Source organism: Bos indicus x Bos taurus, chromosome 8 (assembly GCF_003369695.1).
Source record: "Bos indicus x Bos taurus breed Angus x Brahman F1 hybrid chromosome 8, Bos_hybrid_MaternalHap_v2.0, whole genome shotgun sequence".
NCBI classification, from domain to species: Eukaryota; Metazoa; Chordata; class Mammalia; order Artiodactyla; family Bovidae; genus Bos; species Bos indicus x Bos taurus.
This window is the reverse complement of record NC_040083.1, coordinates 52,093,225-52,110,199: the sequence shown is the minus strand read 5'-3', so window position 1 is coordinate 52,110,199 and position 16,975 is coordinate 52,093,225. Positions and strand designations below refer to the sequence as shown.

Below are 16,975 nucleotides of genomic sequence, written 5' to 3'. Positions count from 1 at the left end.
TCCCATATACCCTCCACTAGAGTTCACCTTCTATGTATGTGATTAGCTGCATTCCTTAGTCCTTGGATTGTGCCTAAGCAAACGCTTGGGGAAAGAGAGCAGGGTAGGTATCACTGTCCCCACTTGGGGTGTAGAGTCGTGAGAAATCATCCAGGTGCGACCATTGCACCAGGTAGATATTCAAGTCTCTGGGGCATCCAGGGTACAGCCCCTTTTGCCTGCATTGGCTCCAAGGCAGCTTTACCTTGTCCACATTCTAACTTCTGGCAGGTGTGATTGGAGGGCACCATGAAGTAGCCGCGCACACATCGTGTGCAGACGTGTGTGCTGTGACAGAGCTCACAGTTGTCTGGGCAGGGCTGGCAGGTGTGGCCCTCCTCAGGGTAGTAGCCTGGGGGGCAGCTCTCTCGACACTCCCCCCAGTACAGGAACCGCTCTTGGCCATGCTTATCTAAAGAGAAAGGAGCAAAATGAAAAGAGGGAAAATGTACAAAATTAGCTATGAAGATAACAATAGCTGAAGACATTTTGTTTAAATGATGTGACCAAGTGCTTTTACTCCCAGAAGATCAAGGAGATAAGAATGGATTGAATGAAAAATGCAGTATCTTTGAACTTTTAGTTAAAAAGATTTCCTTGAACTCCTTTTGGTATCAGTGGAAGCTCTCAGAGTTGGTGACTATAAAGATCCCATGAGAATAAACAAGTGCTTGATGCATTTCTATGATAGTGCAATCTTTTAGAATGATTTTGAATTCTGTTATCAAAATCACATGCTTGTCTTAATTGTCTAAGGACTGAATTTTTGCACAACTACCAACTCCTGTATTGACAGCCTATTGAAGCTCTCAAACAAACACCCCTCTTTGACTCCTTTGCATGAATTTCTGGAAGTCCTGTCAACATTGGACTCTACAAGGAAAGAATCAACAGTACCCCCAGTATGAGACTGGGAATTTTCTCCTGTGGAGAATCCAATGTTCAGTTCAGTTCAGTTCAGTTCAGTCGCTCAGTCGTGTCCAACTCTTTGCGACCCCATTAATTGCAGCACGCCAGGCCTCCCTGTCCATCACCAACTCCTGGAGTTCACTCAACTCATGCCCATTGAGTTGGTGATGCCATCCAGCCATCTCATCCTCTGTCGTCCCCTTCTCCTCCTGCCCCCAATCCCTCCCAGCATCAGGGTCTTTTCCAGTGAGTCAACTCTTTGCATGAGGTGGCCAAAGTACTGGAGTTTCAGCTTTAGCACCATTCCTTCCAAAGAACACCCAGGGCTGATCTCCTTTAGAATGGACTGGTTGGATCTCCTTGCAGTCCAAGGGACTCTCAAGAGTCTTCTCCAACACCACAGTTCAAAAGCATCAATTCTTCTGTGCTCAGCTTTCTTCATAGTTCCACTCTCACGTCCATCCATGACTACTGGAAAAACCATAGCCTTGACTAGACGGACCTTTGTTGGCAAAGTAATGTCTCTGCTTTTGAATATGCTGTCTAGGTTGGTCATAACTTTCTTTCCAAGGAGTAAGTGTCTTTTAATTTCATGGCTGCAGTAACCATCTGCAGTGATTTTGGAGCCCAGAAAAATAAAGTCTGACACTGTTTCCACTGTTTCCCCATCTATTTCCCATGAAGTGGTGGGACCGGATGCCATGATCTTCATTTTCTGAATGTTGAGTTTAAGCCAGCTTTTTCACTCTTTCACTTTCATCAAGAGGCTTTTTAGTTCCTCTTCATTTTCTGGCATAAGGGTGGTGTCATCTGCATATCTGAGGTTATTGATATTTCTCCTGGCAATCTTGATTCCAGCTTGTGCTTCTTCCAGCCCAGCGTTTCTCATGATGTACTCTGCATAGAAGTTAAATAAGCAGGGTGACAATATACAGCCTTGACATACTCCTTTCCCTATTTGGAACCAGTCTGTTGTCCCATGTCCAGTTCTAACTGTTGCTTCCTGACCTGTAGACAGGTTTCTCAAGAGGCAGGTCAGGTGGTCTGGTATTCCCATCTCTTTCAGAATTTTCCACAGTTGATTGTGATCCACACAGTCAAAGGCTTTGGCATAGTCATTAAAGCAGAAATAGATGTTTTTCTGGAACTCTCTTGCTTTTTGATGATCCAACGGATGTTGGCAATTTGATCTCTTGTTCCTCTGCCTTTTCTAAAACCAGCTAGAACATCTGGAAGTTCACAGTTCACGTATTGCTGAAGCCTGGCTTGGAGAATTTTGAGCATTACTTTACTAGCGTGTGAGATGAGTGCAATTGTGTGGTAGTTTGAACATTCTTTGGCATTGCCTTTCTTTGGGATTGGAATGAAAACTGACCTTTTCCAGTCCTGTGGCCACTGCTGAGTTTTCCAAATTTGCTGGCATATGGAGTGCAGCACTTTCACAGCATCATCTTTTAGGATTTGAAATAGCTCAACTGGAGTTCCATCACCTCCACTAGCTTTGATCATAGTGATGCTTTCTAAGGCCCACTTGACTTCACATTCCAGGATGTCTGGCTCTAGGTGAGTGATCACACCATCATGATTATCTGGGTTGTGAAGCTCTTTTTTGTACAGTTCTTCAGTGTATTCTTGCCACCTCTTCCTAATATCTTCTGCTTCTGTTAGGTCCATACCATTTCTGTCCTTTATCAAGCCCATCTTTGCATGAAATGTTCCCTTGGTATCTCTAATTTTCTTGAAGAGATCTCTAGTCTTTCCCATTCTATTGTTTTCCTCTATTTCTTTGCATTGATAGCTGAGGAAGGCTTTCTTATCTCTTCCTGCTATTCTTTGGAACTCTGCATTCAGATGCTTATATCTTTCCTTTTCTCCTTTGCTTTTCATTTCTCTTTTTTTCACAGCTATTTGTAAGGCCTCCCCAGACAGCCATTTTGCTTTTTTGCATTTCTTTTTCTTGGGGATGGTCTTCATACTTGTCACCTGTACAGTGTCACGAACCTCAGTCCATAGTTCATCAGGTACTCTATCTATCAGATCTAGTCCCTTAAATCTATTTCTCACTTCCACTGTATAATCATAAGGGATTTGATTTAGGTCATACCTGAATGGTCTAGTGGTTTTCTCTACTTTCTTCAATTTCAGTCTGAATTTGGCAATAAGGAGTTCATGATCTGAGCCACAGTCAGCTCCTAGTCTTGTTTTTGTTGAATGTATGGAGCTTCTCCATCTTTGGCTGCAAAGAATATAATCAATCTGATTTCGTTGTTGACCATCTGATGATGTCCATGTGTAAAGTCTTCTCTTGTGTTGTTGGAAAAGGGTGTTTGCTATGACCAATGTGTTCTCTTGGCGAAACTCTATTAGCCTTTGCCCTGCTTCATTCTGTATTCCAAGGCCAAATTTGCCTGTTACTCCAGGTGTTTCTTGACTTCCTACTTTTACATTCCAGTCCCCTATAATGAAAAGGACATCTTTTTTGGGTGTTAGTTCTAAAAGATCTTGTAGGTCTTCATAGAACCTTTCAACTTCAGCTTCTTCAGCATTACTGGTTGGGGCCTTGACTTGGATTACTGTGATATTGAATGGTTTGCCTTGGAAACAAACAGAGATCATTCTGTCGTTTTTGAGATTGCATCCAAGTACTGCATTTCAGACTCTTTTGTTGACCATGATGGCTACTCCATTTCTTCTAAGGGATTCCTGCCCGCAGTAGTAGATATAATGGTCATCTGAGTTAAAATCACCCATTCCAGTCCATTTTAGTTTGCTGATTCCTAGAATGTCAACGTTCACTCTTGCCATCTCCTGTTTGATCACTTCCAATTTGCCTTGATTCATTGACCTGACGTTCCAGGTTCCTATGCAATATTGCTCTTTACAGCATTAGACCTTGCTTCTATCACCAGTCACATCCACAACTGGGAATTGTTTTTGCTTTGGCTCCATCCCTTCATTCTTTCTGGAGTTATTTCTCCACTGATCTCCAGTAGCATATTAGGCACCTACTGGCCTGGGGAGTTCCTCTTTCAGTATCATATCATTTTGCCTTTTCATACTGTTGCCAATCCAATGTTGCCACTGGAGAAATGGATGCAAACTATCATGATCAATGCAAAAGGATTCTAATCAGTTCTAATCACACACTTAAATGCACACAATTAATGTAGATGCACCTGAAATCCTCTGCCTCCCACCCCCGGCCTCCTGGAGTTTTCACTTGTGCTGCATGTGCCCAGGGCATCTGTCTTCCGTGAATCAGGTCTCCCATGTGCTTCTAGTTTTGAAATACCTGTGTTCCCTAAAACAACTGGGTCTAGAGCTTGCTCATCATGTGATATACCACATGAAGATCCTGAACCACTGACCTTCGAGAAGCAAGGCTGCCAGATTTCTAAAGATAGTGCTGACCTCATGTTACAAGTGCAAAACCCAAAAGTCAGAATAATATTAAATTGAACCGCATAGATTTGCCAACAATCAGGTGTTTCTTTAACCTGTAAGCTAGACACTTTAAAAAGATTTAACGTAATTTTCTTATTTAATTAAAGTCCTATTTGAAATACAATTTAAAAACCACACCATTGAATTATGAACTCTGAAGCGCCCTTTTTATCTGATGGCATTTTCATGCCAGAAGTCTGCTGGTCCTTATAGGTCAAGGAATATAAAGAGAGCCTCCAAAGAGGTAGTTAAAAAAGAAAAGTGTTTGCAGTTTCCAAGTTCGACCTGGAAGAACATTATCCTCTAAAGGAAGGGAGTGTTTGGGAGGATGCAGCATGCCTTTGGTGATTCTACAGCTACAGATCAAGGTTTGGAGCACAGAATCCTAATCTGGTGGGACCTGGAATCTCAAGAGACCACACAAAGGTCAACTTTCCAAGCTGTGTTCTTTTCAGTCCACCATGACTCATTGAGAAAAGATCCTGCTTTACAGAGTGCCAGCCTTCCCACACATAGGTAGTAAGATGTGAAGGCCAACAGTGGCAAGCCCACCCTATCCTCCACCCTCCTGTCCACCCCCTACACCTTCCCTTGATGTCAACTCAGGATCCAGAGGCTTGGGAACAGCTTGGCATATGGTTATGAGTTTTAAATATATATTTATTGAATGATTGAATGAATGAGTGAGTGAATTCATATTTATCAACATTCCTGTTTTTCAAACATATCCAACTGGATCAAAAATCTTAAAAATGAATGATGATGATTTCAGATATTAGAAGAAATGTTATTCAATTCCATTTTGGTTGTTCAGATATGGCTTTGTTATTTGAACCCCTTTGGGTATTATACTTTGGGCTTAAAGGACAGAGATTTAAAGGGTCTTGTTTAAAATACATGGACTGTGCAAAAGGAAGTCACTTAGGCACCTTAAAAATGGCAGGCTTTCCCCACCTGCTTGGGTCAGGATTATGCCAAGATTTGATCATATTTCTAATAGCTTGACAGCATGGCAGCTCACTTAGCCTTGGGTGATAATTTGGATACCTCAGTGATTTGCATATCATACATAAAATTTTGGCTACTTGCCCAGAATCTCAGAATTTAAGTTCCTGTAATGATATGTAGGAGAAGTTGGTTCTGATAGTAGAAGGGCTGATATTTTTGTTAGGTGCCAAATCCTTTCATGTGGCAATGTGAGACAAAAGTTAAAAAGCAAAGAACTCCCAGAGAGGTTCAGGTTGGCTTTCATTTATACTGAAGAGTAATTAATTGTTTTCAGAGTATTTCTTGGCAGCTGATTCTGTTAGAAGGGAGGGTGGACCAATGTGAAGTCATTGGATGTTTGCCAGAGGTAAAGAAGGTTGAAGGTTGCAGGCAGGATGGGAACAGGATTGCTGGGAAGGAAGAAGGAAAGGCTGAGGACTCTGAAAGTAAACTTTATAAAGTTTACTTCAACATTTTGCTTACTGCAGCTACTGTATAATTGGTAGAATTTAGCTTAGGGTTCAGTTTAGTAGAGGATAAACTGGGGTGAGAGTCTAGAGTGAATTTTCACCAATAGAGCTAGCCTTCTGCCTTTCCAAAAGGATTCAGACCTAACTTTAACAAAGTTACAATTCAGCAAGAGGTGAAGTTTCTGCAAAGAGTTGGGAGAGGCTTATGTGTGTGGATGGGGCTCCCTAGACAGAGGAATTTCAGCCTTTGAATAAAGCCTCTTGATACAGAACTGCATCCATTCCATCATCTATCTTCTGTAGCACTGCATCATGGATTAGCTGCCCTAATACATGGACTTGGGATATAGCACTCTTAACAGGCAGAAAACCTTGCTAATCAGAATCTGCCCAACCATCCCCTCTTCAGGAAGCCTCTTTTGCTCACTACAGCTGAACTTAGTGACATGTGGTAGGGTTACTGCCATTCATTCAGTCTTTATCTAATATCTTCTCATTTTATAATACACGAGGACAAACCTGTTTGTTAGATTGTTAACTTGAATGTGAGTATCATGCTATCATTTACTGTATCTTCCAAGGCACCGATGTAGAGTAACTTATACACAAGAGTGGCACAATACATTTAAAAATGTTTTATTGAAGTCTAGTTGATTTAAATGTTGGGTTTATTGTATGCACTTTTGAGCCTGACAGTTCTTCAGTCCTCAAAAACTTTTCTGATGAGATCAGTGGTGATATTAACAAATGTTAAAAAAAACAAAAAAGTTGTGTTTAATTTCTGCTGTACAGAAACCTAACTCAGCTAGAGACTGAAATACCCATAGAAGTAAGTGGGTACAAACAATAACAGTAGTAGTAATAATAATCATTATTAATATTTTTTGTGTGCTTCCTGTGCAGTTCACCTTGTTCTAAGTGCTTTATTATTTTATCTCATTTCATTTTCATAATAATCCTAAAGGAGGCAGCCACGATCACCATCTTATAGGTGAGGAAGGAAACAGAATAAGCAGGGTAGAGGTAAAATTGAACAGATATACTTTGTTTACAAATACAAAGAAATCATTTTAATTTACACAAAGATATGTGTTTTCCCTCATTTTTCTGCAAATGCATGATACTATTGATTTATTCTTCATTTTTCTTTGTTTTATGACAAGCAAGAATAAAGCTAAATAATTCTTTCCCACCAGTAAAACCATGTAAATGTCGTGATGATGGTAACTGACAGCCTCAGGATCAGTGAGACAGCTGGGAGGGGTGGGGACTATGGCAAATGGAGAGCAGCCTGGAGGTCTCTAGTCAACCATTTGAGGACCAGAAGACACAGTGTTGCCAAATCTTCCAGGTTTTCAAGAGAAAAAATTTTTTTAATTTCCCAATTTCATTCAAATTTTTAAAGTGTAGGGCAAATAAAATATAAATCAGTCCCTGGACCTATTTGAAGGACAGCAGTGGACACTCAGACATAGAGAACAGACTTATGGATATGGGGAGTGGGAGGAAGGAGAAAGTGGAATGAATGGAGAGAGTAACATGGAAACATATTCATTAACATATGTAAAATAGATAGCCAGTGGGAATTTGTTGTATGACTCGGGGAACTCGAACCAGAGCTCTGTAACAACCTAGAGTGGGGAAGAAGTTGGGAGGGAGGTTCAAGGAGGGAGGGGACATAGATATACCTATGGCTGATTTATACTGATGTTTGGCAGAAACCAACACAGTATTGTAAAGCAATTATCCTTCAATTAAAGATAAGTAAATTTAATTATATAAAATAGAAATCAGTCCCTCATGAAGTCAAATTTGGGGACAGAGTATGTAGGGAGGCTAGAGAGTAGTCAAGGGTCAAACTGCAGAGGACCAGAGTGATCATAGAATATAATTTATTGACAGCAGAAACTTTAGAATTGTGAAGGTCTGGGACAGTAAAGGTCATATTTGTGTTTGGAAAAGATTACCCTGCCATCCCACAGGGCTCTGATAGCTTCTAAATGGCGTCACTCAGGGCTGCAGGGACCCTGACACAGCCTCTCTTAGGCTGTTTCTCCTGAAGACTGAATGTGTCTGTCTTAATTTCCTAGCTTTTCACTTTCACTTCAGTGAAGCTTAGCTTTGCTGTCTAGCTCGTGCCTGTCATCATGTTTGCATGCCCTTACTTTCTCCTTCTCTGGAAAAACATCTCTTAGCTTCCCTCTCACCTCCTCAGGGGAAGCAGGTCTGTGTCTCTAGCATTGTGAACTTATGTTCTGACAATATGCAGACACTTCAAGGTTGTACACATTCTTTAATGAACAGCTGTCTAATCTCACCTGCCTCTTCCCCAGAGATGAGGCTTCTGAGTCAAACAAAGTAATGTCCAGTGGGAGAGCAAGTTGAAGAAAGGGGAAGAAATGAGCAACCAGACCCCCTTACCTACTCCACAGGAGGTACAGTTGGAAGGCTCATCTCCTTGGCATTCTTGGCAGGTGAAGTGACATGGATGACATTGGTTCCTGAATTCAAATTTGCCCAAGGAGCAGTTCAAAACACAGCGGCCATCATCCAAAACCCTAGAGGCAAGCAGACGTTTAGTTTGTAAGGGTGGCTTTGTGGGATGGCATTAAGTATTAGAACATGTGGTGTTTGTGTTTTTCTGCACAGACTTGGTTTCATTGTTCCAGAAACAAGGGTGATGCCTGGGACTGATCATCTTAGAACATGGGGAGCATTAGTCACGTACCCATCCTTGGCCAAAGATTTGGACCCAACAGCAGGCATGCCAGGAACCGGCTGTGGATGTAATCTTGATTCTGGTTTCAAATAAATTAACCAGTGCCCTGGGGATTAAACCTGCATGGTAGGCTCTAGCCAAACCCAGTCAACACTGAGATGGGGGTCTTTGAACTTTCAAGGCACTTTAGTGGTCTTTGAATCCAGAGGCTTTGGAGAAAGTATCTTTCTTTAGTTATCAGTGTGCCCACACTTTGCAAGGAAACGTCAAGTCCAAGGGCTCTTGAAGAAGCACCATCCTGTAGTTTAGGTGCTACTTATAAACTTGACCTACACATATGGCGAGTAATCAATGAACTCTGATTTGGGGTGTCATTTTTGCAAGTGTTTCCTGGTGTATAGGGTACCACAGTCTCTATTTTCTGACCATGTTTGCCATCACCTACAAGGGCACCACAGATAAGTTAGTATGTGGGCTTCTAAAACCTTTGGTTTTATACAATGCAGTATATATATATATCATAATGTCATGGTTAATATTTTCAAAGTTTTCTTTCTTCTTTCCCTTGCAAAGTAATCCCATGTGATGAAGTAAATTGTATCCAAGAATTTTGCTCAGAAAAAAAAAATACACAGTGTCTAAGATTTTGCTCAGAAAAAAATACACAATGTCTAAGTGCAAGTCGGATGAATAATGTAAATGGATGAAGTGAGCTGGGGAGCTCCAACCCCAGAGTTTCAGATTCAGTCGTGCCTTGGGGGAGAGAGCCAAGAATCTGCATTTTTGACAAGTTCTTGGATTGTACTCATGGTGCTGGTCTAGGGAATTTACTTTGAAAACTTCTCAAAAAACTGGTGGTCTAGGTTACTGTGGAACTTGCTAAATGACTCCTACGTAAGTCGTACAGGTGGTGCAAACCAGTGTCTCAGAGATCTTCCTTAGAGCAGTGGTCACTGTGTCAGTCCTGAGGGTGACCGAGTAGTAGCACACACGTGCTCCCCGGGGGCGTGATGCTGGTATCCATGTCTGGGAGAGCTGAAGGCCTGCAAACACTGCTAGGGGTTCTTCCTCTCTCCACCCAGAATGATGTCACAGCTCATTCCTGGGGTGGCATTGGTTTGTCAGACTTCTTCTGTTTCCATAGCTGGAATCAGCCCTACATGGAGGACTGGCATTTCAATCCTGGGTTTGGTGGAAACTGGGGTGGGGACAAGGCATCCTGAGTATGTGTTGCTTGCAATCTTCCACCTCATCCCTGAAAGTCTGTGTCATTTGCATCTGCTTGGAAACGGAATGGAATTCAGGCCAACCACACAAGAAGGTCGCCTTGTTCTTGGATCCTCAGCCCCTCAGGTTCTGGTCACCCTACCCAGCACAATGGCGTGAATAATACTTTTGGCCACTGCAGTGTGTGGAGTCCCAGCCCTAAAAAAGACACGCACACACATCTGGCTGTCCACGTCAGAACAGATCTCCCGCACCACAACCTGGAATGGGAAGCCTGTGCTCTTACGCCAGACGTTCAGCTGATGGCACTAATGCTAGCTGGGAAATCCTGACCCCACCCTGGCTGTGGTCTCTGAGCTAGAGGATTTGTCAAGGAATAATTTGGATGTGGCTAGTTAAAAAAAAAGAAACATGAGAAAAACCTCCCTTTATGAAAAAACTATATAAGAGCTTTCTGAGGTTTTTAAACAAGTGAACTACTCTGTTCTTCACTAAGAAGGAGAATGGGGCATGTTTATTTGTGAAGGTTCATTTTCTTGCTAAATTAAGAAAAAGATGGAAAGCACATCATCATTTTATTTGTTGTGGGAAGAGATGACAGATTGGTTTTGGGGGCAATTATTTCTCTTGAGAGAGTGATCTAATACTGTCAACGGTTGGAACCTTTTAAAACCGTTCAGAAACTTGAGTGGGTGTGGCAGTGAAGCAAAGTGTGTAGTGCTGCCATGTTGATGTAGGGGAAGGGCTGTCTGCATTTACTTGAGAGCCTGAGTTTAAGACAGCCCTAAGCAAATAATTGTGCTTTAAGCCACCTCCCTCTATCCCTACCTTGAAGAAAGCACACGTGACATACGCAGTTTTTGTAAGAACATAATTCTTTATAAAGATTGAATGATAAGGAAACTAGTTGTGTTTGAGTGAAGGACGGAATTACATCATCTCCTGCAAACTCCCCCACCCCAACTTCCTTAAGAAAAATTGTTAAGGAACTTGAAGAAAAGTCCCATCTCAAGTGACACAGATTCCCACAGATACCAACAGATCTCCCCTAGTGGAGGAAAAGAGATTATCTTAGTCTGGGCTTCATGGGGCTGATGAAAATTTTCTTTAAAGCCAACTCCAGCCATCTCTGGGACACCAGTCATCCAGTTTGTGGATTTCTGAGATACTCAAGCAAGCTTATCTGTACTTGGGGAAGCCCTACTGTCCCCAGGTCACATATGCTCTTGGCCCTTTCATTAGCAGTGAACCATTCTGAGTCCCACAGGCCTCATGGAAAGGAAGAAGGTGTAAAACCAAATGCTGGAAGAGCTGCTGGAGGTGAAGTTCTCAACATTGGCACTAAATTTTCCAGAGACCCCAGTGTGTGTGTGTGTAGAGAGAGAGAGAGAGAGAAGTGAACTGAAACAGAAAAGATGCAAGTTAGGGTTAGCTGGACCTCCCTGTTGACTGTTGGTTTGCCTAACTAAAACCGTCACAAGAGTATTTACTGTAATTTCTTGGTAATGTTGTAACAGAATTAAATCTGACAAAAGGGTTTTTTCCCCCTGAGTTCTCGAAACAGATCAAATAAAACATTTGAGGGTGGGTCAGAAAACTTTTACGTGTTTTTAATTAGTTCATGGGCTCTGCAATTCCTCAGGACTGGGTTGGGAAATTATCTTGGGCAGTGAGGACCATGACATTATAGAGCGATTGAATTGGGCAGAAAGTTCATTCGGATTTTTCCATACAATATTATGGAAAAACCCAGACAAACATTTTGGCCAACCTGATACATGTTATATAGCCGTGACAAAGACTGTACCCCAAGTTTTAAATCATCTCGAAGGAGCAAAATAAACCCAAAGGTTTGTAGAAAATGTAATGGCAACCCAGTCCAGTATTCTTGCCTGGGAAATCCCATGGACAGAGGATCCTGGTGGGCTGTATATGGTCCCTGGGGTCACAAAAGTCAGACTCAACAAGTGACTAAACTGCCACCACCACCAAAGGGAAAACTAGAAGATAAAGAAAGGGCTTTTCAATTTCCTGTGAAACAACTTCAGAGTTAAATGATTTAAAAAATTTTTATTATGGAAAAACTTAAACATGTAAAATAAACAATACATAACAGAAACCACCACCCCCACCACCACTCAGGTACTCATCTTTCAGCTTCACCAATTATCAGCACATGCGCAATCTTATTTCACCTACATTCCCACTGATTTTCTTCTCTCTCATATTAGGAAAACCTCTAAGTTAACATTTCTTTCCCAGATAAAAACTCCTTTAGGGATGACCTTTATTCTGTCAGTACTAGAGATCCTCCCAAAGCGTAAGATTAGAAAGAAACCCAGAGGGCCCTTTAGTCCTGTTTGTCCCGTTTGCCCCACCTTACTGCTACCCCATGTCCATTTTCTGCCAGTCTCTGGCCTGCTGTGCCTACTAGTGCCCACTAGAGACTGCATTCCTAAGCTCACTTTCCTCACTTGTAGGTGGTGTTTTCCTTTGGGATTCAGATGTTTCAGACAAAGAAAGGAAACACCAGCAGGAGATCTGAGGATGGGAGGAGAGAGGTTATGGTAATTATTCCTTCTGGAGCCACAGCTTAGGTTCCTCCTTGCATGTTTCTGGAGTGGTTATGTCCCCTCCAGCTCCAGTTTCTATCAAGCCTCTTTTCTTCTAAGGCTACAGGTTTTGCTTCAGGCCTAGGGTGTAAAAGCTGTCCCAGTGTTCTGGTCCCTGAGTGCATCAGCCCTTGACTTTGACCCACCACCCCCAAGTCACCTATTAAAAAAAAAATGGAGTTTGCACCTAACTCAAAACTGGACATAAAGCAGGTGCTGAAGATTGCCTTGAATAGACCTGATTCCAGTAAAGGAAATACTTTGGAGAACACCTAAAGAAAATACCTTGCTGCCCTTTTGAGAACAAACAAGTCAATGACTATATTTTTCAAAATAGTTTCTGAGATCTACACACTTGCTTTTCTGTCTTCAAAAGCTAAACCATGGGCTGCTGAAGCCAGACTATCCACATGGCCCAGGAGACCTCTGATCTTGTACCAATGAGCTTAGACTTTTAAAAATGGCCATTGATGGTAGTTGAACTTTTTTTCACTCCTGGTGAGCCTGGGACAGTCATGACTTCTGCAGTGTACACTGGATGATGGTAGCTGCCTTATTAAACAAATACTAACAAGTTCCCTTAGTTCAAAGATGTTCAAACATGGTGTAGGGTTTGATTGTTGATATGGTGAGGACTTAAAGGAGAAACAGGAGAAACAGAATGTATTTTCAAAATGGTGTCTGTGTCTAATAATATGCCTCAAAGCTGACTTAACACAAATTCAAGAGTCATAGGTATCTTAAAGAGACATTTAGAAAATGTTATCACAGCATTAAGAATTCCTAGTAAGACACTTCTTTTGTTTCCTTCTTTACCTCCTTCCCTCCTTTCTTTCTTTCTTTCTCCCCCTTTTCTTTCTTTTCCTCCCTCCCTCTCTCCTTCTTTCCCTCCCTCCCTCCCTCCCTCTTTCTTTTCTTCTTTCTGAGGGAGTTAATTGGAGAGCCAAGCTCATGATGTTAGTTATATACTTTATCAGGTTTGGTAAAACATATATTTATTGATTTATTACTGTGTGCTGATCACTAGAGAATAAAGAGACAAATACACAACAGTTTATGCTCAGGGTATTAGAGTCCAGATAAAGAATTAGATGAAATAACTTTTTTTTAATTTTAATTTTTATTTTATTTTATTTTTTAACTTTACAATATTGTATTGGTTTTGCCATATGTCAAAATGAATCCACCACAGGTATACATGTGTTCCCCATCCTGAACCCTCCTCCCTCCCCATACCATCCCTCTGAGTCATCCCAGTGCACCAGCCCCAAGCATCCAGTATCATGCATTGAACCTGGACTGGCAACTCGTTTCACATATGATATTATACATGTTTCAATGCCATTCTCCAAATCATCCCACCCTCTCCCTCTCCCACAGAGTCCAAAAGACTGTTCTATACATCAGTGTCTCTTTTGCTGTCTCGTACACAGGGTTATTGTTACCATCTTTTTAAATTCCATATATATGCGTTAGTATAGTGTAATGGTGTTTTTCTTTCTGGCTTACTTCACTCTGTATAATAGGCTCCAGTTTCATCCACCTCATTAGAACTGATTCAAATGTATTCTTTTTAATGGCTGAGTAATACTCCATTGTGTATATGTACCACAGCTTTCTTATCCATTCATCTGCTGATGGACATCTAGGTTGCTTCCATGTCCTGGCTATTATAAACAGTGTTGCAGTGAACATTGGGGTACACGTGTCTCTTTCCATTCTGGTTTCCTTAGTGTGTATGCCCAGCAGTGGGATTGCTGGATCATAAGGCAGTTCTATTTCCAGGTTTTAAAGGAATCTCCACACTGTTCTCCACAGTGGCTGTACTAGTTTGCATTCCCACCAACAGTGTAAGAGGGTTCCCTTTTCTCCACACCCTCTCCAGCATTCATTGCTTGTAGACTTTTGGATCGCAGCCATTCTGACTGGTGTGAAATGGTACCTCATAGTGGTTTTGATTTGCATTTCTCTGATAATGAGTGATGTTGAGCATCTTTTCATGTGTTTGTTAGCCATCTGTATGTCTTCTTTGGAGAAATGTCTATTTAGTTCTTTGGCCCATTTTTTGATTGGGTCATTTATTTTTCTGGAATTGAGCTGTAGGAGTTGCTTGTATATTTTTGAGATTAGTTGTTTGTCAGTTGCTTCATTTGCTATTATTTTCTCCCATTCTGAAGGCTATCTTTTCACTTTGCTTATACTTTCCTTTGTTGTGCAGAAGCTTTTAAGTTTAATTAGGTCCCATTTGGTTTATTTTTGCTTTTATTTCCAATATTCTGGGAGGTGGGTCATAGAGGATCCTGCTGTGATGTATGTCAGAGAGTGTTTTGCCTATGTTCACCTCTAGGAGTTTTATAGTTTCTGGTCTTACGTTTAGATCTTTAATCCATTTTGAGTTTATTTTTGTGCATGGTGTTAGAAAGTGTTCTAGTTTCATTCTTTTACAAGTGGTTGACCAGTTTTCCCAGCACCACTTGTTGAAGAGACTGTCTTTAATCCATTGTATATTCTTGCCTCCTTTGTCAAAGATAAGGTGTCCATATGTGCGTGGATTTATCTCTGGGCTTTCTATTTTGTTTCATTGATCTATATTTCTGTCTTTGTGCCAGTACCATACTGTCTTGATGACTGTGGCTTTGTAGTAGAGCCTGAAGTCAGGCAGGTTGATTCCTCCAGTTCCATTCTTCTTTCTCAAGATTGCTTTGCCTATTCAAGGTTTTTTGTATTTCCATACAAATTGTGAAATTATTTGTTCTAGCTCTGTGAAGAATACCGTTGGTAGCTTAATAGGCATTGCATTGAATCTATAAATTGCTTTGGGTATTATACTCATTTTCACTATATTGATTCTTCCAATCCATGAACATGGTATATTTCTCCATCTATTAGTGTCCTCTTTGATTTCTTTGACCAGTGTTTTATAGTTTTCTATATATAGGTCTTTAGTTTCTTTAGGTAGATATATTCCTAAGTATTTTATTCTTTTCATTGCAATGGTGAATGGAATTGTTTCCTTAATTTCTCTGTTTTCTCATTATTAGTGTATAGGAATGCAAGGGATTTCTGTGTGTTGATTTTATATCCTGCAACTTTACTATATTCATTGATTAGTTCTAGGAATTTGCTGGTGGATTCTTTAGGGTTTTCTATGTAGAGGATCATGTAAACTTCCAAACTCATTCTATGAGGCCAACATCACCCTAATACCAAAACCTGACAAAGATCCCACAAAAAAAGAAAACTACAGGCCAATATCACTGATGAACATAGATGCAAAAATCCTTAACAAAATTCTAGCAATCAGAATCCAGTAACAAATTAAAAAGATCATACACCATGACCAAGTGGGCTTTATCCCAGGGATGCAAGGATTCTTCAATATCCACAAATCAATCAATGTAATACACCACATTAACAAATTGAAAAATAAAAGTCATATGATTATCTCAATAGATGCAGAGAAAGCCTTTGACAAAATTTAACATCCATTTATGATAAAAGCTCTCCAGAAAGCAGGAATAGAAGGAACATACCTCAACATAATAAAAGCTATATATGACAAACCCACAGCAAACATTATCCTCAATGGTGAAAAATTGAAAGCATTTCCTCTAAAGTCAGGAACAAGACAAGGGTGCCCACTTTCACCATTACTATTCAACATAGTTTTGGAAATTTTGGCCACAGCAATCAGAGCAGAAAAAGAAATAAAAGGAATCCAAATTGGAAAAGAAGAAGAAATAACTCTTGTGCATGGCAGAGGGGATGTCCATGCTAGAGATTTACTTGCCACTGGAGCAGCCTCATTATATTGATCTTGGGAGAGACCCTGCTTCCTTTGCATTTATCAGAGCAGTGATGAGACCAACAAATATTACATACTAGAATTTATTAATAGAGGAATATTGATTAAAAAATACAGTGTGCTCCCAACTCTCTTCACTAGAGATTCTCAGTGATTAGCAAAGATGCTTGTCCCATTCAGAGATTTGCTATTTCCTCATTCGTTCAGTTACCAAACATTGACTGAGTGCCTATTTTCTTAGCACTGTGATAGATAATGGAGGTACAAAGATGAGTATTTTAAGGGGCTTACAGTCTAACAAATAGATTTGTGAATCAGTGTCTTAAAATGTCACAAGTGCAATTATGGAAGTTTGTACAGAGTATAGGGGACATAAAGGTGAGGTTTAATATTGGAAAGAGGTAACAAATGCTTTCATAGAACAGTTCGCCCTTGAATTGACTCTAGAAATGTGAGTAGATATTTTATCAGCAGACGGAGATGATGGTTGCAGGATGGGTGTGCAGAAAGGGATGAGATTCTAGGCATCAAAGCCATCACCACCTTCATTGATAAGAAGGCTTATCTAGTGTCCAGGGAACCTATTCTTATGGTGGTTATGGGGTACCATGGCAAGAGGATGCAACAGAAGTGAGCTGTGGCCAGACCACAGTGGTTTTCTATGTCAGGGGAAGGAATCTGATTCTTTTTTTCGTATGCTCAAGGGGTGCCTCCAGGTGGTAAGTACCTCTTCTCTCCATCCTGCCTCTCATGAGCTTGCAAC

At 40.9% G+C, this 16,975-nt stretch overlaps 1 protein-coding gene across 2 annotated transcripts in view; it reads right to left on the bottom strand.

Moving 5' to 3' along the window:
• Positions 1 to 16,975, bottom strand: part of PCSK5 (proprotein convertase subtilisin/kexin type 5) — a 519,637-nt gene that overhangs the window by 91,856 nt on the left and 410,806 nt on the right. For both annotated transcript variants that reach the window (XM_027549490.1, XM_027549491.1), the window contains 2 exons: positions 8,271 to 8,407; positions 245 to 451 (listed from right to left, as the gene is read on the bottom strand). In XM_027549490.1, the coding sequence (XP_027405291.1) occupies positions 245 to 451; positions 8,271 to 8,407 (344 nt within the window). The remainder of the gene's footprint in view (positions 1 to 244; positions 452 to 8,270; positions 8,408 to 16,975) is intronic.